Source organism: Camelus ferus, chromosome 17 (assembly GCF_009834535.1).
Source record: "Camelus ferus isolate YT-003-E chromosome 17, BCGSAC_Cfer_1.0, whole genome shotgun sequence".
Taxonomy (NCBI): domain Eukaryota; kingdom Metazoa; phylum Chordata; class Mammalia; order Artiodactyla; family Camelidae; genus Camelus; species Camelus ferus.
In genome coordinates, this window is record NC_045712.1 from 21,541,862 (window position 1) to 21,569,716 (window position 27,855).

Below are 27,855 nucleotides of genomic sequence, written 5' to 3' on the forward strand. Positions count from 1 at the left end.
GATGTTTTTATTAACCACAAACATATAGCACTAACTAAGCTGTTCACTGTAAGAGCTAGTAGTGAATCATTCAAACCTAGTTTCATACTGTAACCATAATATAAAAGAAGGAAGCTCTATATTCAAGGATGAATGGCAGGTCCTCAACATTATATGAGAAATTGTTGAAGTACTTTTAGATTTGATAGATTCATGTTTTAAATATTTTATGATGGGAAGAGTTGCTTTTAGGATCCAGAAGTTATTCCTACGGCCTTCTGAGATGTATGGGCTTGACGCTGTAAAGGGACAGGAAATATTTTGATTTTGGAGATCCACAGGTCTGCACATTACTAGCCAACATGGCAAGCTCTAAGTGAGTAAATGACACCAAGGAAAAACCTGGAGACAAATAAAGTGCACAGCCCTCAATCTCCAAAGGGAAGTATTTGACCCTTGGTGTTAATCTCACTGTAGAGTGGAAAGTCATCTTGTTTAGAACTGTACTAAGCCTGTTTGAAAGGGCCAATCATTCTTTCATGAGGAATTGAATCACATTTATTTACACATTTAAAACAAGATTGAGTACAGTAGTTTGGCAAGAATCTATAGAGCAGGAGATACAAAAATATTTCAACAAATTAGTGTATGCTTGCAAATTAAGTGGTTAAAAACTGTTACATTTTAATGCCTACAAATTATATTATTCATGACACTAATGTACTCCCACTGGCAAAGGCTGTATCTAATTTGTGTGATGAAGGATCTGATCGCTATTGAATATGTGTAGTCCCTAATTCAGAATTTCAAATTTTTTATGAACCAAGAGCTCAAGTAGATCCAGGATGTGGCAAAAATCCAACATCTACTTTATCTAGGACAGTCTTCTTGGAGCAAAAACCTCACCAACTACTTTTCCCGATTGAAACTATTAGTTTTAACTTCCAGGCTAAGAAATCTGGAAGACGGGACCAACTAGAGTTCTGTGGTTTTCCTACATCCCTGTCAACACAGATGGGCTTGTGGATTGTGCTCTATAAAAATATCTCCCATTTGTGAAGCATTTATTCTGTGCTGGGCAGGGCTGTAAGTATGAGGCGTTATATATATATTTTTAAACTCACACACAGATCCTGTGAGGCAGGTATTATACCCCTTTCAGAGATGAGCAGACTGAAACCTACAAGATGGTAAGTAACTGGTTAAAATCTTTGCATGGTTAAATGAGACACCCCAGACTATAACCCAGTCTCAGTATGCATTCTCTCAACTTTTATTCAAGGAAGACACCACGTCCCCTTTGTGCAGTGGGTCCATGTACAGGTTGTTTCCAGAAGACCCACTTGGTAAGAACACCTGCAGGGCATTTGCCGAGAACCGTCTGAAGACTTTGCAGTAAACTGCCCACCCAGCCTAAGACCTCAACAGGAAATTGGAGTCATTCATAGGAAAATGGAATCCCTGAACTATGGTTCTCTGAACTGCAGCCCACGAAACATGTCAACACAGTTTCGAGACCAATTACTTTCTTTCAGTTTAGCGGATAAATGAAAGGCGCATGGGGAGAAGTGATGAGAGAAGAAAAGTGTAGCCACAGCTTTTGGGGCTTCCAGGAAGATGAGCAAAACTTGTGTGCAGATCCCAAAGTGAAACTGATGGCTACATAATTCTTATGAAAAGTGATGAGTGATACTACCAAAAAAAAAAAAAAAAAAAAAAGACACACACATACCCCAACAACATAAAATATCTAATTTGTCTTAGAAATTAATATCTTGCCAGTACTGAAATGTGGCAAGATTTTTAAAGCTCTAGCATTACAAATATGACATATGCTTAATTTCATTCTTGATTATTTTTTACCTGGTTTTTAATTGGTTTTTTAACTGGTTTTTAACTTTTTTTTTAACCGGTATTTAACTTAGCAATCTATTCTCATTCCAAGGGAGTCTCTGTGGCTCCCTTTCTCGGCAAAGGGTGAGGGGGTATCAAGAAGGAAAGCTACGTACTGGAAAATAGTAAGACATCACATTCTTTTTAGATATCCAATTTTGTTAAAGCTTGTTGACAGTCACAAATGCCCAGAAAATATGGGCTGAGTTGTTTTAGATTGCTGTTTGAATAACAGATTAATTTAATAATCAGTGGGATATTGAATGACGAAAATTATTGCTTAAAACAGCCAAACCACCAACCTTAATGACATTCTTATGTAAATTCTTATTTTCTTTTAGGCTCCTGCATTCTTAATAAACCCTATATTTTTGAAAATCCTTTTTTTAAACATTGCATACTGTCCCTCTGTTAAAATATATCTGTCTATGATATAGACAGATAAATGTCTGTTTTTGGCGTTGCCAATGTGAAAGTTTCTATTTAGAGCAACTGAGTCACCTTTTGATGTATTTTCCATATAAAACCAACAAGGGACTCTTGAAACAGGACACAGAGATGGAGTTGGGAGCAGCCAGTCTTCAAAGATTGTTGGAGACCATAAAGACTTTTACATCTAGAACCACCTGACATGGTTTCTGAGTTCTAGCAAAATGTTTAGGCACCAAAGTCATCTGATGTCTTCTCAGAGATGGGAAGATTATTAATGAGAATCCACAAGCAAACTGCAGCATGAAGCAGGTTCCCGTGGGAAATGCACTGTCCTCTGGGACTATTGCTCTATGGTCTGCCATTACTTGCAGAGGAAAGTAACCGCTGCCTTAAAAATGGTTTGTAATGGACGCAGTTTTGTATGTTCCATTGCGGGAGGCGAGATGTTTTTCTTTGAAAAAGATCTTAGTGCGTAATTTTTGAAATACTATAATTTTCACCAAACTCAGTTTCCAACTCACTTGTGGCCAGATGCTGTAGAATAGTGTTATTTTTGAATGTCACTGCCCCTGACCTGAAGTTACCTACACAGCTGGTCAAAAATTAGTAACCGTCTTAGAGAACTAGTCTTGCAAAACCTCAATCTTTCCAGGCAAAGGTTGACAAAGCTCATACAAAATGCCAAAATGTTATCTTCATTCTTTGATATATATTCACATACATAGTCTACTAAGTTTTACTTCATAAAATGGAGTAAGAAAAGACAGAGAATGGGGTATGCAACAAACAAGAAGAGCTCAATCCTTCAAAAGCATTCAATGAGACTATTCCTTATGAGCCTATATGATGTGATATGAGCATTATATCATACTTTTATAACAAAGCCTCAAAAAACATTTTGGATTAGAAAAAAAAAATAGTTATGAACTGATTTCTCATTGAACTATTTACTCCAGCCAACCTGCCAATTTCCAATGCCTAAGAAGAGGAGGAGAAGGAGGAGGATTAAGATAAAGAAACAGATGAGTTTGCTTTATTAGGACCAGAGTGTGCATGTTCTGGGAGGAGTACATTTAGAGGGGCAGCAAACGGCCTGTCTGAACCAGGAGTTTCTGCTTCAAAAGGTCAGTCCGGTGTCACCATTACTTCTGTCATTTCTCCCATTATCTGGAATCTGATCATTTTTAATCCCTTCCTTAAAATTTCTCTGTTGTTCCACACTGGTGTCAGGGTAGCATTTGAAGTCCTTCAAAGGACTAGTACTCTGTGGCAGGATCAAACGGGCAACACAACTTGGCTCTTACTCATTCTTTGCTCTTCTCTCATCTCTCCTCACCCCCACGTCCATGTTCCAGCTTCCTTGAACTTCTAACAATCTGTTAAACAAACCACAATTCCTCTTGTTGCCACAAGGCTCTTCCACCTGCCTGGATACTCCTGCCTACTAACTCCTCTATACCTGATGGTCTTACATCAGATGTCACTTCTTCCAGGAAGCCTCTCTTGACCACTCCAAGCCTCCCTTCTGTGCTCCTGTGTGACATTTACTCTCTAATCCTGGCACAAAGCATAGAGTAGTGGCATTGCCTGGCTGCTTGTTTGTAAACTCCATGAGGAAGGAATGGTGTGTGCCTCACTCACTGCTGTCTCCTTACAACATAGCCCAATGTCTAGGATATAACATACAATCAAGAAATGTTCACTGATGTCCTAAACTACCTTTAATATTTTTCCCCTGAAGTCCTATTTTGTTTTCTAAGCAAATTCCTTAGAAACATCCTTCAAGGTAAGTCATGCATCAGTCTTCATATCTTAACTAAATTGCCATCTCACAGACTAGAAACTTGAAATAGGTAAAACCAACCTATGATGCTAGAAACTAAAAGAAAGGTTATGTTATGGTAAGTGGGGGTCATGCCCAGTAGGCGGTTTCTTGGGAGGGGGGCTTCTTGGGAGGCTGACAATGTTCTTTCACCTCTTAGCCTGAGTGTTGGTTATACAGATGTGTCCTCTTTGTGGGAAAACTAATCAAGAGACAAAATTATGGTCTGCACACTTTTCTGTATGTGCTACATGTCAATGGACAGTTTACTAAAAAGGAAAGGAAAAGGAAAAGCCCCAGCTCCTCTCCCCACTCAGACCCCAGTCTTTATGGTTTTTGCCTTTGTAGTTTATGACTGAGATGCATGCTGGGCGGTGGTCTTGAAATAAAGCTTTGAAAGGAAAATCTTCCCAAGGCTGCAGCGGGTATCTTTTCACTGCTACCAGCAAACTGTATACGGTCTTACTCAACTTCCCAATCTCCTGTGAGTCTTCAACCCAGTGTGGAATTTAAACTCCAAAACAGACGAGTCATAGTAAATACCTTCAGCATCAACTTCATACCTTATCCATCTTTGGCTTCTCCAAAGCACCTACATGGTTTCTGAGCCCTAGCAGGAACACAATAACCTCCCACTGAATAAAAGGTAGTCTTCTCTTCAGTTTGAAATATTTAGGTCACTTATTTTAATCAAACTGCATTCATATCTTTGGTTTCTAATTACGAGTCAATAAGGAAAAACAGTGCTTTTGCTAGCAGTCATCCATCTTGGTTCTACTTGTTTTCTCATTTTGAATGGAAATGAGAAACCTTACTTACTCCACTAAATATGATCGCCTATCATTTGCTAAGAGATATTGGCCACCTCATGGAGTTTGCAATTACAATGAGTGGGGAGATAAAACGCCTCTGCTCAAAAAGGTTCATGATCATTATAAAACCAATCAAGTCCACTTCACAGAACCACAGAGCCATGAATTGTCAACAATCCTTAGGTCATACATGAACTTTGGTCATCTGAGATACATATGTGTTGTACCCATTTCTTCCAGGGAATTTTATAGTAGTGAAGTGATGTTAGACTATGAAAAGGAACATTCACATTTCAACAGAATGTTTTATGGGAATTAAAATATTTTTATACTAAGTTGGTATGGTATTATGCTTGTGTTAAGTATGGCTATTAATTGAGTACTTACTTTCTCCCACTCATTATGCTAAATTCACAACATAAGTTTTCCCATTTAATTCTTACAAAAAGGCTTTGATATGTTTACCATTATTTATCCCCCAAATTACCGAGAAGAAGCTGAGTCTCAGAGAGTTTAGGTTCTTGCTCAAGGTCAAACAGTTAACAATTAATGGAGTTAAGACTCACACTCTGAACCCTCTGATTCCATAGCCCCTGCATTAAGCCACCATACTTCAGTGCTTTCCTGTGATGGCTTTAGAGTCCTCAATTGACATAGTAAGCTATAACATGGTGAGCTGGGCAAATATGGGAGTGCTTCTGCTCTAAACACTTAGACATACTGGATGAAATAGTAAAACAAAACAAGCGTGTTTAAATACAAAAGAACTTACAAGAAAAGACACTAAAAGTCAACTTGTATACTTATAACTAAGAGTAAAAACCTGATAATGTGGTGCTGTATGGGACTCTGAATGGAAAAACAGTTATTAGTGTTAAGAAATCAAACTCTAAGCCTAAACTACATGCTGCTTAGGAAAAATATTTACTGTAATTACATGATGCAGGAACTCCTAAATACAAAATATACATACATAACAATGATTCCCAGGCAGTCAATACCAATAGGATACATGATTGAAGCCCAAATCTAAATCTACTGTGAAGAGAAACTCAGGCTCTGTTCTGCTCCCACAGAAATAATAAACAGGAAAGATCAATTTACAATCAAAAATTACAAAGCATGTGGGAAGATAATCAGGAAAGAAAGCAGACACGAAACTAATATAATATTGAAACTTAACTATACTTCAATTAAAAAAAAAAGAATGCAGTATTTAAAAAAAATCTCAGTGGATTCTTTAAGCAGCAGAATAGACACAATCAAAAGGAAATTAGTCAACTCAAATGCATTTAAGGAAATTATCTAGAATAAAGTACACAAACAAATAGAAATATATTTGTATCTAAACACACTTCAGTAATATTCAGAACATTAAAAACACACACTTTAAAAGCCATCACAGAGGAAGGAAAAGCCAGACTACTTATAAAGGTCCAAACATAAAAGTCAGAAGACAATAGAAGAGTATCTTCAAAATATTTCAATTAAAATAATATGAAGTTAAATTATCACTGCAGAGTATGTATTAAATAAGACATTTCAAAGAATGAGATAATTTATCATTCCCAGATCATTCCTGCAAATAATATCTAACATACTGCAGAACCAAAAACAATGGTTTAAAAAAAGGCAATGGAAAGTAAACAAATTGGTAAACATCTTATTTACTCTAGGCAGCAATAACAATAATAAAATATTTGGCAAGTTGAAAACACAGTAAAACTAAAATGTTACAAATTATTACATAAAAAAAGATGAGAGGTAATCCAAGAGGTCCTAATGCTTTGTTTGTTCTGGAGGAGAGAAGTGATCCTAACCAACTGAAACATGCTTAAAAGGTTAAGGGCACCTACTAAAAGAAGATAGTGTATGCTTTGCATACTAGTAAGGAAAAGAAAGTAATCAAGAAAGTTCAATGAATATAATAGAAGGCAAAAAAAAGGAAGAAAGAAAGAAAAGGCATGGGAAAAAGAAAGCATATAAAATTATGATAGAAATAAATCCAAACTTATTGGTAAGCACAAGAAATTTTAAAAGATTAAATCTACCAATAATAGACAGAGATAATAAAATTTCAAATCCTACTATATTCTATTTATAATACAAAATCCTAATGCAAAATGACAAAAAAAAGTTGGAAATGGAAGGAAGGGTATAAATATACCTAAGAAATATTACCTAAAGACCTATGAATCCTATGCTATTAGCCAAAAAAATAGGCTTTAAAGCATAAAGCACTTTCTATAAAAAGAGTTATTATACAGTGATAAAAAGGATGATTTATTAGTAAGCTACACCAATCTTGAACTATAGCTTCAAAATATAGAAAGTAAAACAAAATAAATAACATGAAGAAATGAAAAAATGCATAGCCTGGTGAGGGCTTGACACTTAAAATAGACCAAAAAAATTTTTGTTTGAAATACCATTAACACATCTGATTCTATGGATATGTATTAATCCCAGTACTCAGCTTTTAGACAATGAAAACTGCTTTCAAAAACACATGGACAAATAATAAAATACAAAGCAAGTATTCACATATACTAAAACACATATGTTATACAGACCACAATGTCATTTAATTAGATATCAGTAACAAAAAAAGATAACCTCAAAACTCATATATTAGGAAATCTTAAAATCGTATTTAAAAATTTACAGGTCAAAAAAATGATGTAAATTAGAAAACTTTTGGAGTTGAATAATAATGAAACCTCTATATATTAAATTTACAAACATAAACTGGAATGTAGAAAGAAATTATATATAATATATAAAATAAATGTTAGACCTACAAATGAAGCTGAAAAGTTAAGCAACAAACACAAAATGATAGAAAATAAAAAATAGAGTAAATCCCAAAAACATAGACGGTAACGATACACGTAAGAAAAAAAATAAATGAAATAGAAAGTCAAAGAAACAACAGAGTGAATGAGAGTAAATGATGGTTCTTTGAAAAGGAAAACAAACATCTCTGCCAGTAAGGAGAGAGGAGAGAGGAAAAGAGGAAAACACAGGAGAGTGCAAGGGATGGAAACAGGAAGAGAGGGAGAGAGAAAGAGAGAAAGAGACTGATTTAAAAGGGGCAAAATCACAAGTATGGTAGCATTTGTAATGAAAAGAGAACACTGTTAACAAATGCATGCAATAAACTTGAAAACCGAGATAAAACAGACAATTTCCTAGGGTGTATTTTCATACATTTGAATGTTTCCCAAACTCTAAATGATCTCTTTAACAAAGACAAGAGTTGTTTCTTCCAAAATCATTCCAAAAAGAAATGGAAATTCCAAAGAAATATCTACTAAAGAAACTAATTCAGTAAAAGAAAATTTACTCACACACAAAAACAAACAAAAACCCATTAGTCACTGATAATTTTATGGATAAGTTTTACTAAGTCTACAAGAAACAGATAATTTAATCTTATACAAAATGTTAAAGATATTAGAGAAAGAGGAAAAACTCTCCAAGTAATTTTGTGACAATGAAATGACCTTAACAGCAAAGCCAAATGACAGTACAAGAAAGGAAAAGTTATAGCCCACTCTCCTTTTTGAGCACAGACACGAACGTTCATAATATAATATAAACAAATGAATCAAGTAATACGGTTTTTGGTTTTTGGAATCACGACAGTGAAAGTCCATCCTGGGAAAGAAAATATGCTTTCATATTAGATAAACCATCTACTATTAAAGATATTTATAGTATGTATGATATGGTTCATGATTTAAATTTTTTAATTATATTAATGTAACAACATTTATTAACAAATTATTTTAGTAATGGATGTAGACAAATTTTTGATAAAATTTAACATCCATTCAAGTGTCAAACAATAACAATCATAGCAACGAATACGCTTGAAGAGGTTTTCTTTAACCTAATAAATGATTACCAAAACCTTATAACAATTTAGAAAATGGATAATAATTAAGGCTGCACAACATTGGGAGTGTGCTTAATGCCCCTGAAATACACACTTAAAAATAACTATGATAGTAAATTTTATATTATTTGTATTTTCCTACAATTTAAAAACCCTATAGCAAACGTCATACTTAACATGAAATTATTACAAGCAATTCTTTTAAATTAGGAACAAGATAGAGTTGTCTACTCTCACGGCTTCTATTCAACAAAATATCAGAAGTCCAGTGCAATAAAACAATAATTAAGTGTGGCGATAACAAAGGAAAATTTTGCAAATGATATTACTGTGTATTAAAAAAGTCCAGGAGAATCCCTACACAAATTATTAGATCTAAAAGAGCACTAAGCAGTTGGATACAAGATATTCAATATACAGTGAGGTTCTCATATACTAGCAATTACCAATTAGATAATGTAGTTTTAAACATATGCCATTTCTGACAGCAAAAAAATTTTAAGCTGTTTAGGTACGAATCTGACAAAAATTATAAAACTGTATTAAGAGGTATGTAAATAGAGATATTAAGCTTATAAGTGAGAATGTCCAATAGCATTAAAAAAGCAATTATCTTCAAATTAATCTATAACTGATACCAATTTTAATCAAAACTCTAGCATAATTCATTGAAATTAATAAGCTGACTTCAAAATTAATATGGAAAAGTAAAGAGGCAAGAATACCCAAGACAATTTAGAAGAAGAGTAAGAGATTTGTTCTCCTGAATAAGTCACATGATAAAGCTGTAATAATTAAAGAGATATGTTGTTGATCCAGGTACTGACAAATTATAAAATCTGAAAACAGATCTGCATATAGATGGAACTCAGCCTATGACACAGATGTCATAATAAACCTATTGGAAAATAAAACCTACTCAAAAAGTGCTGTTTAACAGACTAACTACATGGAAAAGGACCAAATTAGATCCTACCTCATGATACTCACAAAGGTATATCCCAGAGGGATTAAAGTCCTAAATGTGAAAGGAAACCCTTTAAGTGTTCAGAATAAAAATATATGAGAATTTATTTACTACGTTACGGCAGAGGCTAGTTTCTGAAACAAGGCACAAAATGCACACATCAAAGAAGAAAGTAAGAATATATTAGACTACATTAAAATAAAAACAAAAGAAAATTTATATGCATCTAAAGACATCTCCAAAAAGAAAATTTTAGAGGAATAAGAAGACACGCATACAAAGCATAGAACTGCAAAGAAATTGTACCTGAAACATAGAAAGAATGCCCAAATCAGTAAGAATATGTCTGCTACCTAGTACAGAACAGCCAACAGGAATGAAGAGGCCAGAGACCCCAAATGACCAATAAAACCAGTTAAAGAGGCCAAATCTCATTACTAATCAGAGACATTCACATTAAGCCACCAAGAAATCAACTCCAATATGGCAGATTTGGGTGAATCCTGAAGGCTTAGTGCCTTCAGTAAAAACACCCAAGAACTTTCTCCAAACATCTGAAATTGTCAACTGTCTATTGGGAAAAGACCAATTAGTGTTTGTCCAACCATATACAGACTAGTCTAAAAATCTCCTATATACTAGGATGTATATTTGAATGTTTCCCAAACTCTAAGTGATCTCTCTAACAAAGCCAAGTGGTATTTCTTCCAAGCTAATGAAAATACACAAGAGGGCAGCCATGTTTCCAGCTCTCAACGTAATCCTGTGCATGCCAGTCACACTGGCCCATCTGGGAGAGTTCTACACTGAGCAGGAAAGGGGGTGGGGTGCTTACTTGGAGCAGTCTTCACAAGCAATGTTCCCTGAGGTTTCCTTGATGGTGCGCTCAGAGACAAACGCTGGATATTCAGTATCACAAGGCTCCAGGGTCTGTTTCAATTTCTGGGCTGTAGGAATAAGGGGGGAAAAGATAAAGGCTCAGGCTTTGTTGTGACTGGCAGCCCACAGTAACTCAGAACGCAGTTCTGCTCCTGCTGCTCTGTGATTTTTCTAGGCACAGCATAATGCATTATTTTCTAATTAGTCAAGTGATTTCATCTGCCAAGCAACTCTATAAGCTATAATTCCTCAAGCAGTTTTGTTGGCGTGATCAACTATCATTTATGCATCACAAGAATTCTACTTTCTGGGACAACATCAGTCACTGGGTCTCAGACTTACTTGAACTTAGCAACAACACATACACATACATATTTCTGAATAAATGTATAAAATACAAGTTATACCATATTATTTAGGGTGAGACAAAGGTCATGATACAACTGCATGGTTTTATTACAGAAACAAAATTGAAATATGGAATAGTAAAATGCATAATGTCTTTGAAACAGAGCCATGAGCCTAATCCTACTATGATGAATTTCCTTGTCTAGTAAGATAGTACTACTAAATGACCCTGGTATGTGGATGATTACATAGCAGGTACTTGGTAAAGGCTTGGTGGTCAATTAAATAACTTAAACAAGTTATGTCCAGTGGTAAAATCCCAAAACCTAAGTCTCAGTTTTTAAAATTTACAAATTGGGGAGAATATAGTCCTTCTATTAGAGGTTGATGTGAGAATTAAATGAAACAATATGTACTGAGTACTTAGTGCAGTACCTGGAGTATAATGAGTGCTAATGTCAAATAATAATAACAATAGTAACAAAAACAAAATAATCCTAGCATTCTAATGAGGCCATTAATGATGATGACAATGATGAGAGATCCTATACAATAGTGGTTAAGGGTAAAGTAAGAGAAGTTTGGACAATGTCCTGCCTCACTGCTTTTAGCTAATCCTCAGTATTCTCATTCGTAAAATGGAGATGCCAGTAGTACAGGTGCTCTTCACAAGAGGTCTACTCATGAACATTTTCCCAGTAGAATGCTTGCTTACAGGTTTCCAACTCCCAAACTTTGTATAAAGTTTTTGGCTGATGTTTATATAGAAATGTAAATATATACTTGTGAATATATATATATATAATATATATACTATATACATATAATATAATGTGATTCTTCTACATACAGGATTTTTACTAAGCTTTAATTATTTTGAGGAAACTGATTGGGGGTTTGGGTTGATTGAAGCATAATACATTGTAATTTTTCATATTTAAAACAAAAGGAAGTAGACTCTTAATCAGCTTTTTTATGCATAACATGTGATTTTCCAGGACTGGTCACTGACATTAAGGGAAGATTCCTGTACTAACTTACAGGGTTGTTCCGAGGAACAAACAGACTAAAGTATGTACAGCTCTTAACAGAGTGACACACATGCACATTTTCACACACATGTGTGCCCCCCATCCACACACAGCCTTCATGAAATGCTAGTTGTAGGCATTAATCATCTACATGCCAGGAGATGGGCTAATTGCATGGCAGCTAAGAGCAGAAACTCTGGGTGTTGTGAATTCTGCCATTGCTGTGTGACATCAGATGGGTATTTAATTTCTCCACACCATAGTGTTCTCATCTGGAAAATGGAATAACAGAACCAACTCCACATGGTTGTTTGAAGATCAAATGAATCCATCCATGGAAAGTGGCTGGTATATCACTAGAACTACTTAAGTGTATGCGCTTACTGCCACCAGGATGTCCACTGTGTATATTATTTCATTGAATCCTCAGATTGTCAGCCTTTTTGAGTCATTGCTGTTTGGTTAGAAAGGCAAGCAGGTGGCTGCCTCCCTGATCCTGACTCCACTAAGGGTACCAAGCTGATAGTCATCATGCCCACAAAGGGCCAGGTCCCAAGGATTGCCTATCCCCTGTGCCCTGTGGGGCTAGCTCACAGAAAGTGTCATTTCATGCTTGCTGAATAAATGAATGATTCTCCTGAATGGTGTTTTTCAGGCAAATAACACAGACAAAGGAAATGGGAGACTCTCAGTGCCTAATGGCAAACTGCCTTCCTTGGGTGGAAGGCAAGGGGATTTTAGGCAGCCCATGTCCAACAGTAACAACACAGAGGCACTTAGTGAGAACACCATCTTCTTCCTGTTTCTTTTTCAATGCCCCTGATTTTGTCAGGAGGATGTCTTTGTTTGATGCTTGGGAGTTTTTGCCATCTTTCTTTCATTTTTCTTTCATTTGCTCTTCTCTCCTTTTCTCCTATGGAGGCCAAACATGAAGCTCAGAGGATCTGAGTACAATTTGATAGCATTGCTTACTTTCAGGGTAACAACTGAATTTCTCTTTATGGCAAGCAATAGTGACTTTTAATTTGGGAACCTTCCTTTTAATGTTTAATTCATTTAAATTTCAAAAAGTCAGTCAGTTAAAGTGAAATAAACATTAAATAAACAAAAGCATAGATTATAAGTAGATATGGTAGTGATATGTCATCATGCAGACGGCATATAATAACCCAATTATGGTAACAGCTAAATTTATTAAGAAATTACTATACGCCAGATGCTGTTCCACTATACACATATTAATTTACTTTACAGTAAAACATCACAAACAATAACTTTGAGGTAAGAAGAACTGCTATCTCTATTTCATAAGTTGGAGGGGATTGGAGGGGAAGTTGGAGTTAACCGCCCAAATTCATCCAGTGAGTATGTGGCAGGGCCAAAATTTGAACTTGGGCTGTCTGGTCCAGCACATGTATATTTAACTGCTCTGTGAAGTTTGGCCAATAAAAGGAAGAAAGGTCTTTGGGGCAGGCGAAGATAGGCAGCACATGTGATTTAAATAACCCTGAAAATTGCACCATATCTAATTCTAATTGTCTAGGCCCAGATACAATGCAACATTGAGTCCAACACTATCAATGGCGAGATTCATTTGGCTCTGAACCTTTCTGAAGATGAAATTTGTATTCCTCTGACAACTGCAGGCACCCATACTGACATAGTGATAAACCATTGAGTCTATTTGCAGCATGACTATAGACTGCCTGGAAGTTGCTTGGTGCTTTTGAGAAACGCACGAATTATCACATAAAATCAGGGCTACATGTAATCTAAATAACATGGTTTATTATGAAGACCTTTCTTTGTCTGGAGTGCCATGGAAAACACCACATATATTTGCCAGTCATTACTGTTAATCTATGGAATTTCAAACCAATAACTAAGGCCGCCAACCATCTACTGAGTACTGTTTTAACTCTCAGGCATTTAAAACTTATTATCTTACAAAGATGTAGGTACTCAAGGATCATGGAGCTCAGCTAAACTGATTCCTTATTTTTCCAAAAAGGAAAACAGGGGTTCAGAAAGCAGGCGTAGCCTGCCTTGAATACCACAGAAAGTGACTCATCTAGATCACCATTTACCTAAACAGTAGAACAACCACCGCCAACTTTGCAGCCAAAACTAAGTGCTTATTATGTGCCAAACACCATGCTAGGCCCTCTGATGGACAGAATCCTCACCAACATGTGGTGAGCAAGGCTCAGCTACTATCCTGTTTTACAGATGAAGAGACTAAAACTCAGAGAAATTAAGTGACACTGCTTGCCCATGGTCACACCACTACAAGTTATAGAGCCCAGACACGTGTACGTGGCCACATCCCAGGGCCTCCATCCTTCCCTATCACCCTGTCCGCCTCCCACCCCACTCATACTGGATGTCTCAGGCTGAAGCTGCCAGAACCTATCACTCACTCACAATGAAGTACCCAATGGAGGATCCACACAATTGAATTTTTTTAATTTTCCCTTAGCAACAAATGTCCCTGATGAGAATAACTGACTTGGGTTCACAGTAATTATGTGCAGACAATCAGGAATGAATAGAGTTGCCATTTGAAAAGCTGTCCTCTTCTTTTGTCGCTGTGAATGCACCCCCATTCATAACCGGGTGCCAGCAAGCTCCATTCTCTTTGTGCAATTTCACCAAAATGATACCTTTGTGATAATCAAGCAGAAATGGCCTTCCACAGTCCCCTTCATTAAGGAAATGAAGCAGATAAACAGTGTAATTATGGATTCCATTTTTAGCTAAACAAAGATGTATGTCTCAGCTCAGGGTCTTTATCCAGTGAGGGAAGGGTAAATTTAGAATGAAGAAACCTTGCAAGGCAATACTGTTATGGTGCTTGAAACCTTTCTCTACTCACACTGTGTCTGAGATTCACATTTACATTTAACAAAGATTCAGATTCATATAGCAGCTCCGTGGCTGAGTGCATTCACCCTCATTTGAGTCAGTTTCTTCAACAAGAAAATGGAAAAAGTCATAGCCATGCCCAGCAGAGGGCTGTAGGTCTGAATGAGACAACCCACATGCAGCAGCCTGCTCAACACAGGCTCACAGAAGGCCAGCTGTGTCTCTCGCCGTCTTCCAGCAGAGGTGGCTGGTCTTGGCTTAGGGTTTAGTCCAGTATCTACTAGCTGTCTGACACAGGTGCCTCAGAGAGGCTTAGTGACAAATTCTATCAATCCCCATCCCTCAGGTGCATTGAAGAGATCTGAAGATAACCTACTGCCAGCACTCTGGAAAGGGAAAAGCACCATATATTGGCACACTATGTGCAGATGATGTAACTATTTGACAAGACCTTTCTACAGTCTGTCCGTGGAGTGAGAGGATTTGGAATCATCTATTAGGTTTGTTTAAAAAGCTTCCTAAGACAGAAAACAGAGATCTGAAATATCACATCATTCCTCTTAGCTAAAATGGAGTGGGGAAGATGGGGATATGAAATTTCAGAATGGGAACCTTCACAAGTTTCTGTAACTGTCATGAGTGCAAAGACCATATCCCTCTTCTTTATTCATCTCTCCTAAACTACACCACTTGGTCTAAACCACTGTTTCTCAATAGTGGCACTACTGACATTTTGAATCAGATAATTCTTTGTTGTGAGGAGCTGTCCTGTGTGTTGTAGGATGTTCAGCACCATCTTTGACCTCTACCCACTAGATGCCAGTAGCTCTCTCCCATTCCTAGTTGTGACAATCCAAAATGTCTCCAGATACTGCAATGACCCCTGAGGCAAAATCACTCCCAGGTTGAAAACCACTGGTCTAAGCGGAGATCACCGGGGCTGGCACTCAACAGAAACTCAACAACTAATTGTGCATGTCAAGGATCAGAACAAGAGTGTGGGCAGATGCCTGTGGCAGCAGGTCCTAGGGAAGGGAAGCAAAGCAGGCCAAGGTGAAAATAGAGGAAGCAGCAATGAAGGCTGGCATGAAGGGAGGGCACCCTCATGATCACCATCAAAACCCCTCAGCCAGGGGTGGGCAGGCACGTGGGTATGAAGAGGAATGAGAGGGATGTCAAAAAGTGAACCACTGAAGACCACCAGCCTGCTGCCCCAGCACTGAGCATTTGCCTCAGAAAGAGCTAGACATCTTAGCCAGAAGAGCCAGTGCCACTCAAAACATGAGCCCTGCCCACCAAGTGTGGAGACTTGCTCTGTGCCGTCTTGCAGGCGCACTTTGCATGCATAGTTTAATCCACTGCTCACAGCCACATTACGTCTATTGTTATCTGTTGACAAATAAGGAAACCAAAGCCCAGAAGGAACAAATGACTTGTCTAGAACCACACAGCTAGCAAGTGGCATAGTAAGGCTGCCTGCCTCCAAGGCCAGGACACTCAACTTCTAGGCAAAACAGCCACTCCAACCTCCCAGAGCTCAGAGCTTGCCTGGGAAGAAGTCGTAATTTGTCCCCAGGCTCTGGTGCTGCAAAGAGGGATGCTATCTAACTAACTTGCCATCCATTCTCTTGGCCTCTACTCTTTTAATCTCATGTCTCTCTTCCCACTCATAATAGTAAAATTGTGGACATGCTCACCAAATAAGAAAAGTGACTAGAAAAAGGTAACAAGCACCTATTTAGTAGGTATCTTCTCATCTCTCTTTTTTCAATTCATACACATTTTAAACAAAAGCAGGTTCATGTTCTAGGTAAAATTTTCTTTGGGGTATATGAGAATTTTCTCTTGCTAATTCATATTTTGGTCTCTGCTTATTGACTCCCCACTTCTGACTCTACATCCTCCCTCTCCCCAACCACTGGTGGCTTTTGATGGGTCTGTACAGTTCTGTATATTGTTTTTCTTTGTATTACTAAATATACTAAATATTAAATAAAATGAAACATTACTAAATTTAATAAGCATTTTTGATCATGTTAAAGTTTTCTGTGCCTTTCTGTGAATGGACTGTATTTTTTGTAACATAAGTTTGTTTTCTGTCTGCGAGTCTAGTTTTCTTTTGTATATAGATTCACCTATATCATATTTTAAATTTCACATATAACTGATATCATGGTATTTGTCTTTCTCCGTCTGACTTACTTCACTAAGTATAATATTCTCTAGGTCCATCCATGTTGCTGCAAATGGCAATATTTTGTTCCTTTTTATGGCTGAGTAATATTCCATTATGTGTGTATGTGTGTGTATTTATATATACCATAGAAGATATAGATCTATATAAAATATATTTTCTATGGTATATGCACATCTGTTATCTCTATATATATTCTATCTATATAGATATATATATCCATATCTTCTCAAGCCAACCATCTGTTGATGGGCACCTGTGATGTTTCCATGTCTAGTCATTATAAATGGTGCTCTTATGAACCAATGTGCATGTATTTTTTATAATTAGACTTTGTTTTTTCCAGATATATACCCAGGAGTGGGATTGCTGGATCATATGGAAGCTCTGTTTTCAATTCTTTAAGGAACCACCATACTGTTTTCCATAGTGGCTGCAACAATTTACATTCCTACCAACAGTGTTTTCTCTACACTCTCTCTTGCATTTATTATTTGTAGACTTTTTGACAGAACCCATTCTGACCGGTGTGAGACAATAACTTGTTGTGGTTTTGACTTGCATTTCTCTAATATTTAGTGACAATGAACATCTTTTCACATGCCTGTTGGCCATCTTTATGCTGTAACTTATTTTTAAATAAATAAATTTTGTTCATCGTTTAAAGAGTTCCCAGTACCTGCAATCATAAATTCCATAGTGTAGATCATCCTGTCATAGAATCCTTTGTTCCACTCTCAGTTTATTTCCTTAGGCTGTATTTCTAGAAGTAGGATTAAGGGCACTCACTGCCATTTAAAGCTGGTACCAACCCAGGAGGAAGATGACAAGGATCAAGCCCACACCCTGAAGGTCACCAGGATAGTGTATAGTGTGTGTGTGTGTGTGTGTGTGTGTGTGTGTGTGTGTGTGTGTGTGTATGAAAGCAGAGGACTTGGGTCCTGGGCTGCTGGGCTGTCAGCTTCCCAGGATGGAACCAACTCTGAACATCCTTGGTCCAGCTCGCTGCTAGCAGAGCTACTCCATGCAAGTGCAGGTATTTGTAGATCTTTCTGAAGATATTACTCCATCTCATACTCTAACAAGAAATTAATGAATTCCCAAATTTAGGCAAATTGGGCCTATTTATTAGTTACAAAATGATGACAGTGACTGAAATGGTTATACCTGGCACAAGGAAGATTTATTAGAGTATTCAACAAGCAAAGACTTAGCACCTACTATGTACCAAGCATCAGTTTGGTGCTAAGGGATAACAGTGGTTAAGGCATGGCTCCTGCCATCAAGAAATTCTAGTTTAGTGTAAAACACACAAACAAACTGAAGCAATAATGGTGTGGACAAGCTGGGAAAACGTGTGAGCTGACTGGGACAGAGGCGGGAAGGAAATGTTGCTTATTCTTCCAGGAGAATGGAAGGATTCGTCGACACCTGGGGTTGTAAGCAGGGGGGAGGAAATAAGACTGAAATATATCCAGCCTGTGGGGGAATGCTGATTTGTCACCAGTCCACCCTACTAATTAAAAATAATAACGGCAGCTGTCCGCTGGTCCCTGGCATCAAAATTAAAAAACAGACATAAATGAATACACAAAGGAAAGAACGAACAGAGTATATCTAAGAAACAAGAGACTGAACAGGCAGGTCAGATGGCTGGGAGACAGCCCACACTAAGGAGCATTGGTTTTAGATGGAATGGGGATGCGACTATTCATCACCGTCATGGGTAACATCATCATCACCATTATCATTAATTAATTACAGCTACCATTTTTAAGGGCTTACTATATCTGTGCTCAGCATATATCATGATTTATCTTACCATTAAATGCATACATACACACAAATGATAAGAGATAAATATTATTTGTTATTTTCTCTATTTTGCTAACTGTGGGGAAACTGAAGCCTTGAAGAGATCAGCTAACTTGATAAAGGCCAACCTCAGAGCCAGAACTCATATCCAAACTTATCTAACTCTACAACTCAGGCCTCTAATAGTTTCTACTAATTACTGCTCAGGCCATGGATGGTTTTTGAGCAGGGAAAGTAATATGATCAGATTTATATCTTATGAAGGTAATAGCAAAAAGGTAATGGTTATCCCTTCATTTAGCCTGAAATAGGCAATGTGTCTGTGATCCTTAGATTTCAGCACTGCCCACTAACTTTTGAAGATTCACCTGTGCAGTGTATGCACTCAAAGCCTTAGTTAAGGAAACAGGCCAAAGTGTACATTCAACATAGGCTGAAAGAAACCTGTGGAATTTTTGTCAGACTGAACAGCGCTGCCCTTAGCACAAAGGATTCCTTTTGCTGACAGAGAGGAAAAATCATCACTTTGTCATGCGTAGTTTTATGCAAGCACATCTCTGATGGAAAGCAGCCGGTGTACCCCAGGTTTATCACTCCGAGCTGGGAGAGAGAAGCCAGTTGCTGCTTACCTTTAGCTGTCATATCTGAGTGCCACCAACCGCAGAGGTTAAATTCGACCAGGAACCTAAATAGGTGATGGAAAAATCCAATGTTACTTGGTTACCAACACCCTGACTGGAAGACTGACATTCTATGTTACTCAGCATCACTCACCTCATTCTAAAGAATAAGATCATAATCTGGAGATAGCAACCACTGAATTTTCACTAGGTTTTATCAAACTTGTGAAAGACTATTTTATCACCAATACCAGCCAAACTCTGAAATCAGGCTGACCTATACCCGGGGACTCTGTGGAGAAATATCCTGCTTTATAGGTTATTTTTATTTTCTAGTTATAGTCTGAGTCCATAGTAAAATGTCAACATTTAAAGGGAATCCCCTGCCTTGGTTCAGAAATACAAAAAATTTTCTCTACCTAGACTACGATCTGCAGTATAAAGGATGCTTTCAAAATTTATATTGCAACACACACATATTCAGTTGTGTGTGTTTGTGTGTGTTTGTGTGTGTGTGTGTGTGTGTGTGTGTGTGTAGGGCAGGGTGGTGGAGACAGTTGGGACAAACTACTTTCTATGAAATTATGTCACAATGCAACTCCATAAAAATCATAATTTCTCAATTGCTAGTGAAAAATGCAAAAGTAACATAAATCATCCTACAAATGAATGGAGCTATATCAAAATTCAGTCATTTCCTTCTCAGGCTCATGACTACTATCTCTAGCAGCTCACAATCAAAATCCCACTATTACCTGTATTTTCTGTCTCTTACATACATGTAGAACTTACTCCCCACCTGACGTTATAACTTTGCTAAGTTAATATAGGTTACATTAAAGCAATAAAGAAGGCAATGTTTCTTCATCAAATAGCAGGACCTCTGCCTTAAATCCACAAAACTAGAAACTTAGTAGGGAAAATAAGAATAAGAGAGTTTGGTGCAGCTTGAACGATCTGGTTTCCATGCTGGTCCATGGAATTCCTCCCTTCTGTGTGACACAGTGTTTCTGTAATGTGTCCAATATCTCATCTGGAAGTCAAGCCTTTCATCTTTGTGCCATTTCAAGTCTGACCTAAGTCACAGATGCATCCAGCAGGACTGTAATTTGACAGGGTAAACAATTAAATCACACCTGAGAAAGCCCCTGACCCATGACTGCACAGGCCCCCATGCCTGCACATGCCAAGACATCCAACGTAGCACAGTGGACGACCCTGGCAATTTGTTCTTCTGACCACAGCCCACCCAGGCTGCATTAAAAACAGCCAGACATCTACGTTAAATTTAACAGTAACCATAATAAATAAATTTGGTTTGTGTATTGTAAGCTGTTCATCTGCTAAACAGTGACATAAAGGCATAAGCAGTGACCACGAATAACTTAATGAAAGATAATTTTTTGGACTCAGCATTCAGTATTTCGAGATGTTCAGTGAAGTTATCTCAGAGCATTATGAATCATCTAATGGTTATTGAAAACACAAAGCAAGTTTCCCAATTCACTTTATAACACAAAAAGAAAAGCAATAATACTTTTTTAAAATGCAGCAAATTGTACTTACAAGACGAGTTCTGTCATTATCCATTTTACTGCAGCAAGGAAGGCATTATAAGGCTGAAGAGAAGAATTTCATTCATTAAAAACAATGTATCACACACAAAATTAGTAGTTTAACCTAAAGCTTTACATAAAGACAATGTTATTCTTTTAGAGAGATTGATATCATGTCAAAAAACAGTGAAGCTCTAGCTAAAAGACAAAAATGGTTGGATACTGTATCCCAAAACTAACATCCTAAAACTTTGAACTCCCTTGTAGTGAGATGTGATTTACAAGTAAAATAAACATGATCTAATACAGGGGTTATCTCTGGGAGGAAAAAGGAAGTTCAGTAAACGATGCTTAAACCGTTACCCTCTGGGGGCTAATATTTCGCAGCCTAATGCTGAGGGGCTGGAATCATATAACTAATTTCAAATGGTAATTCACAGGGCTGCCTCTCGGAAAGGCGATTTCCCGTTTTCCATCTCTGTACGTCATTCACTGAAATACTCAAAAATTGCATACTTGATTTTAATGCCACCCATGAATTACGTAGGACTTAGGCTGCCTTTTCTCACACTTACACATTAGGACTTGAAAAAATGATAACCATATAAACATATGATTTTATCCTTGCAGAAAATCCCCTTCACTCTATAAAAGAAGGCATTGACAGCCTAATCTTTATTTCAGAATATTCTAATTAAAAAAAGCAATGGGATTGTTTATTCTGTGATATTTCCTATGTGGATAATTCAATTTCCTGAATTCTGGAAAATACCAAGTCTCCCCCTCAGTCAGTTCTTTGTATCTAAGTATGCCAGATACGTGAGTGGTGGGTGGACCTGACAGACAGGCAATGACATTGGCAAAGCCTGGGCCCCAAGTTGTGGGTCCAGAAAAATCTCAGAACCTTTTGTGGTTGCCTTTAGGTAGCAGGGAATTGAAATGCCTAATCCTGCTTTCTTTTTCTTTCTTTTTTTTTTTTTTTTCCCCAAGCTCTAGAATTCTTCCTTTCTTCCTTCCTTCCTCCCTCCCCCCCTTCCCTTTCCTTCCTCCCTTCCTCCCTCCCTCCCTTCCCTTTCCTTCCTCCCTTCCTCTTTCTTTTTTTTTTTTTGTTTTTTCTTTTTCTTTCTTTCTTTCTTTCTCTCTCCCTCTCTCTCTCTCTTTCTTTCCTTTCCTCTTCCTTCCTTCCTTCATTTTTAACACCTTTATTATGGTATGGTTCCTGCACAGTAAATTACACATATTCCAGATGCACAATTTGATGAATTTTGACAGATGTATACACCCATGAAACCACCACCACAATCAAGATAGCTAACATCCCCATCACTCTCCCAAGAGGTACAATTTTCAAATTCCCAATTTATCCCTTCCCACCCTCTTTACTCCCTGGTAACCATTTGTGATGGGATGGATGCTAAAATCTACCTTCCCAGCATTTTGATGATAAAGACTAGAACTAGGAATGGGGAAATTATCCAGTTTCAAATAAAAGAAGAACCAATTTATACACCTGTGACCATTCTTGAAATTTCCCTATTTCAAGCCAGTAAGCAAATGAACAGAATAACAACAACAATCCACTGGGGTTACTCCTAGTCCACCTAGATTTCAGACTGGATCTCTTGCTCTGGTTAAGTGTGTCCTGTCATTCCTTGAATCACAGGGCTTTCAGGATTAGGGTCAGATAAGGATGTGAACTCTTAACTATTTCCTAAAATCAAATGCATCCAGACAGTCCCGTGGTTCTGCCATTACTATTCTTATGGCTTGAAAAATAATCATCTTTGTTTTTAAAATACCAGGGTGATCAGACCTTAGGACAGTTCTGTGCCTTTGTACTTGCCTGGATGTGTAGTAACATTTCAGTGCCCCTTCACAGAGTAGGAGAGAATATATAAAGGGATTAACGAGGCTTTGGAGGTGAGGAGGGGGAGGTATAAGGGCAACTCACCCTGAGGCCTGGGAAGGGTACTCAAGCATTCCTTGCCAGATGCTGGCTCAAAGCAGGGTAAACAAAGGGATTATGCAAACATGGGATTAAAAAATTTAAATGCACATTAGCATTCAGAAGGATAAAGCCATTGAGCTTTTAAGCCTAATGATAAAAACATATCTTGGGAACATTTTAAGTCTAGAAATATTCATGTTAAGGTTAGAGAAATTGGGTTTGAAAAGATATGTTAATTCTCACCAAAAAGAGGTATTTTTCAAAATGTCCAATTTTTTAGTTCCTAGTTGCCTCTCAGAAATGTTCCAGCTCCAAATCATTTTTTGCTCCCTCAGTGTAGGAGAATCATGTTAAATATTTGGTTTTTATATAATCCTTTTGCAAGATTTTACATCTGCAAATAAGAAGGTGTATATTTATATCTTAAAACCAAAATGGCTCTTAAATTTTGTGTTTCAAACCAAATTTTAGGTTGATTTTTGCAATTTACAAAATGATAACATGTAATGGTTATAATTATACACATATATTAGACTATGTTGAAGTATCTATATTAGTTTTTTCTGTGTTGTCAAGTTACTGGTGGCTAAACTTACAATGCTTGCACACTGTAAATTACATTCTTTAACTGAGGGTAAATTGTAACAGTTAATTTCTGGTGATCCGAAATCCAGTTTCTAAAGATATAAAGCTACACTGATTGATCCTCAACTGTGGTATCATAGATGGAATCAGATCCAAGGAAAATGATGTTAAAAGCAGCAGCATGATTAAAGAATCTGATCAAAATGTGAATTTGTTCACAGGTAACAGGAAGATTCTGTTGAATCAAATTCTCTTTTATATGAGAATAAGAGAACTGATAAAACTTCTTCCCTTTTCTATACATCAAAAGGGGGCTGCTGCATTAATCCATCAGATTTCAGTCATTCACATAATCACTGTGCTTGGGTTTAAACAGAAGTGATTTTTCTTAACCAGTAAAGTCAAGAAATACATTTAAATATTCACAGTTTTGAATATTTAAACAGATAACTTGATGACTCTAAAGAAAAAGATACGTTCACACACAGGGACAGACAGAAGAAACATGCAGCTGTTTTCTGAGAGACTGCACTGTACTTACATCCAGTAGGCCATGGGCGCCATCACTGGTCTCCTTGTTGGCCCTGCACATGGCTTGATAGTCATAAAGGGTAATTCTATAGGACAAAATGGAAAGGAGCTTTACTAAATGGGAAAACATGAAAAACAAATGATGCTGTGCACCAACCAGCAAGGTGAACAGTCACTAACACCACGATCCAGTGCAGCAGTGACAAACACAAATCAAGGCAGGCCTAACAATGGTGACAAGCAAGGAAAACGGCAAAGTCCAAGACTGGGGACAGTCACATCACACTTGGAACTTGAATAACAAAGAGAATAAAGGTAATGGGATGGAGAGGGGAAAGGAAACCTCCCATCCTCCACCCCCACAACTTGACAAAACAGACATTTTGGTTTGAACAAGAATGGTTTGCCTGGACCAGGATACTACAAAGGAATATGTTGTTTTAAACTTAATTCTGGGTCCCCAATGGACTCCATGTGGCCCGTGTCTCCTAGGTTAAGGAGAGCTAGGAAAGGCCACTTTGGGTTAAGAAATGTCAAGATTCTCTATCTCTTTTAAGCATGAGGAAACAGGTCTGGACCAAGATAAGTCCTGTACTTTGACAATTTGTTGGAAACCAGCTGGCTCGTTAGTTGTAATCACCTCCTCCACTACTACCACCATAATGAGTATATTCTTACTAAAAACAGTGCAGTTTATAAAACAAGAAAACGGACATTTTTTTCCTCCACTGGTGATAAAAATATAGCTCTCATTCCAGTTATGGCCTTTACTCAGTTGCAATGATGTTTTGTTTTATGATTGTTCCAGATATTTTAATTTCCCATCAAAAACTTTACAAAGTAAAAAAGAATGGCAATTTTCTTTTTTCTTTTTCCCTAAGAATGGCAATTTTTATCAAGAAATTAGGAGCTTTTAGACAGAGTAAACACCTTATCCCAAAGAAGACATGCATTTCACCCTCCTCGCCCAGCTCCTCTTCCCACTATTTCTGCCACCCCAAAGGAGAGACACTTTAAAGTCCAGCCTGAGTTACATAACAGCTGCCAGGTGGCATGTTAACACTGTAATCCATGAACTTCTAAATGACTGGAAGGAATTCTCCCTATAGGAATCCCTTTCTGAAATAATGCAGTGCTTTATGTGGAGCATACTTAATGCTGTGCTGGGAATGTACACTAGAATAAAAGTTACATGTAGCAAGATTGAGGTTGGATCTGTTTCACAGCACCTAGCACAGCAGCCAGCATGAAGAAGGTATTCAGTTTTAAAAGGTTAAATGCATGAATGTTTGCCCAATTGCATGAATCTCGAATAGATGATAGCACAACTGAGATTGAAGAGGTCAGCTGATGTGACATGAAGGCCTCCTCCTCTGGACAATGAATAGAGACATCACACACATCACTAACCAAAGGACATCTATGGGCACCAAGCAGAAAACTGGCCACATCAGACCAAATTTAGATGGAAACCAGCCCCTGACCAGCACCACACAGGCATTCATAGGAAGCAAAGCCCAAGAGGACACCAGTGTCACACAATCTCCCGGCAAGTCCCCAAAGCCCCTCCCTTTTCAGGACATTTCTAGTGCTGTTCACTGTCCTCCGGCTTTTTTCCTCCCAGCAGATGCAAGCAGAACCTGTGTTTATTCATACAGAAATGAAGCCCACAAACCAGTCAGGCATCTGGCTCAGGGAAGGCCCTGAACAAACTTCTCACAGAAAAGCTCATCACTGATGCAGCCCTGACACTAACCCAGCAATGGAATCAACTGCAGACCACAATGGACAACTCTAATTGTCTTCGACTGACCTACCACGCCAGTCTGCATCCTCAACAGGGGATTTCGCAGGTGCCCTTGAAAGGGCTTTCTAGGATTTGCCAAGAATTATTATTGGCTTTATTCTTTTCCTATGGTCCAACTTTGTCTCTGCAGCTGGAATTTGGGCCAGAGCCAGTAAGAGGCAGCATGAGCTGAGTGGAACATGCATGTGCTTGGGGTCTTATAGACATGGATACAGTCTGGCCTTGGCTTAAAGGATGGTTCTGCTATTTACCCAGGGTCCAATCTAAGGTTGCTAACCTTCTTCAGAAGTTTCATTTTCTCACTTACAAAGTGACTCCCAGAGATGTTCTGAAATTTAAATAATCAGATATGTGGAAAGATACTGCAATATACTATGCAATGTGCTAGTCTTACAATGACCCTTACAATAGAAGGCCTAACTTTGTTCTTTGCTGTATTTTGTGCTCTTAAGCTACATTATTCCCAAAAGCACAAGAGACTGGCAGTGTGACCTAATGATTCACATGCCAGCTTTGAAATCAGTGACCTGAGCTCAAATCCTAACTCATCCACTTTTTACAATTTTTTTAAACCCTCTTCATGCCTCAGTTTCCTCATCTGTAAAATAGTAAGAACAATGGGTACCGTGTAGGTTGGTTGTGAAGATTAAGTGTGATTATGCATATATTGCCTTTAGCACAGCGGCTGGTACAGAGAAAGCATTCAACAGAAGGCAGGGCTGCAGCTGCTGTTTTAATTTATTAGTCTGCTTTTCACTGCCATTATTAATTAATGGGAGTGGTGTTAAATGCAATGGGAATTGACTCAGGCTTTACCCAGCTGGCTGATGGATGGATAGGCCTCCTGGTTTTCTTAGCTCATTGGCATATATAATGCAGTGTAAAATTCACACTTGTTACTACACTACAGTACTAGACACTTTCAGAAGCCAGGCTGAGGTTATCAAGAGATGATGTTGGAACTTCCATCCACAGGCTTAGGACCGTGATAACAACAGCCAACATCTACTGACATCTATTTAGCAACCTGAGCAAGGTACTCTTCTAAGCATGTCCCTACAAGATATATTCTAATCATCCGCATTTCACAGAGGGGCAAACCAAGTCTCAGCTAGCCTAAAAATGTGCCAAAGTTCACACACCTAACAAGTGGCAGGGCCAGGATCAGATGGGGGCCAAGCTGAACCCACCTCACCTTGACTTTTGCCTAGCAGCAGACTCTAACAGGTCCTAGGAAATGCTTAGAATTCAGCCCTGTGCCCCATCCAAGGGTCTTACTGTAATGCCACAGGAAATGCTGCCCAAGATAATGTCTCATAACCATATCCAGAATTAACTTTCAACCCAAGCTGAGGGGCTATGGTGGGATCACCAGGCCAGGCTGGACCAGCTGGCTAGTGAGAACCCTTTGTCATGGTAACTGCCCTGACAGACAGATGGTTGGCAGCTCAGGATTCTTCTGGGATCATTTTCAAAGGCTCCATTTTACATGTTGGGGCCAAACTCAATTGCTCTGGGGCAGCCTCCAGGCCAGGGTTCCTGCCTTTCATTTCACAAAGAAGCTTTCCCGATTCGACTGCCACTGAGGAGGTTACAAAACAAACCTCTGTCTTCTCCACGCTTAGACAGCTTTAACTAGATGTTGTAGAAAGAGACTTCCAGATTGTTGCCCTTTCTGAAGTGATTTTGTTACTGTTCTAAATAACTCCATTTGGTGACTACCTATATCCTGTTCAACTGATTATAGTTAAAGAACATGACAACTGCCTGCTTTCATTCAGCTCTAAAATAAGCCCTGAGCATCGTGCCCAGCCCAAGGTTGGTGCTGCACTACTGCACTCAGCAGTGGGAGTTTATTCTTATTACAGAT

The 27,855-nt window shown here is 38.0% G+C and overlaps 1 protein-coding gene across 1 annotated transcript in view; it reads right to left on the bottom strand.

The window, feature by feature from the left end:
• CACNA2D3 (calcium voltage-gated channel auxiliary subunit alpha2delta 3) overlaps positions 1 to 27,855 on the bottom strand; it is a 776,419-nt gene that overhangs the window by 27,224 nt on the left and 721,340 nt on the right. The window contains exons 32-35 of the mRNA XM_032458250.1: positions 24,189 to 24,264; positions 21,125 to 21,177; positions 19,568 to 19,623; positions 10,642 to 10,753 (exon numbers count right to left, since the gene is read on the bottom strand). Coding sequence (XP_032314141.1) covers positions 10,642 to 10,753; positions 19,568 to 19,623; positions 21,125 to 21,177; positions 24,189 to 24,264 — 297 coding nt within the window. The remainder of the gene's footprint in view (positions 1 to 10,641; positions 10,754 to 19,567; positions 19,624 to 21,124; positions 21,178 to 24,188; positions 24,265 to 27,855) is intronic.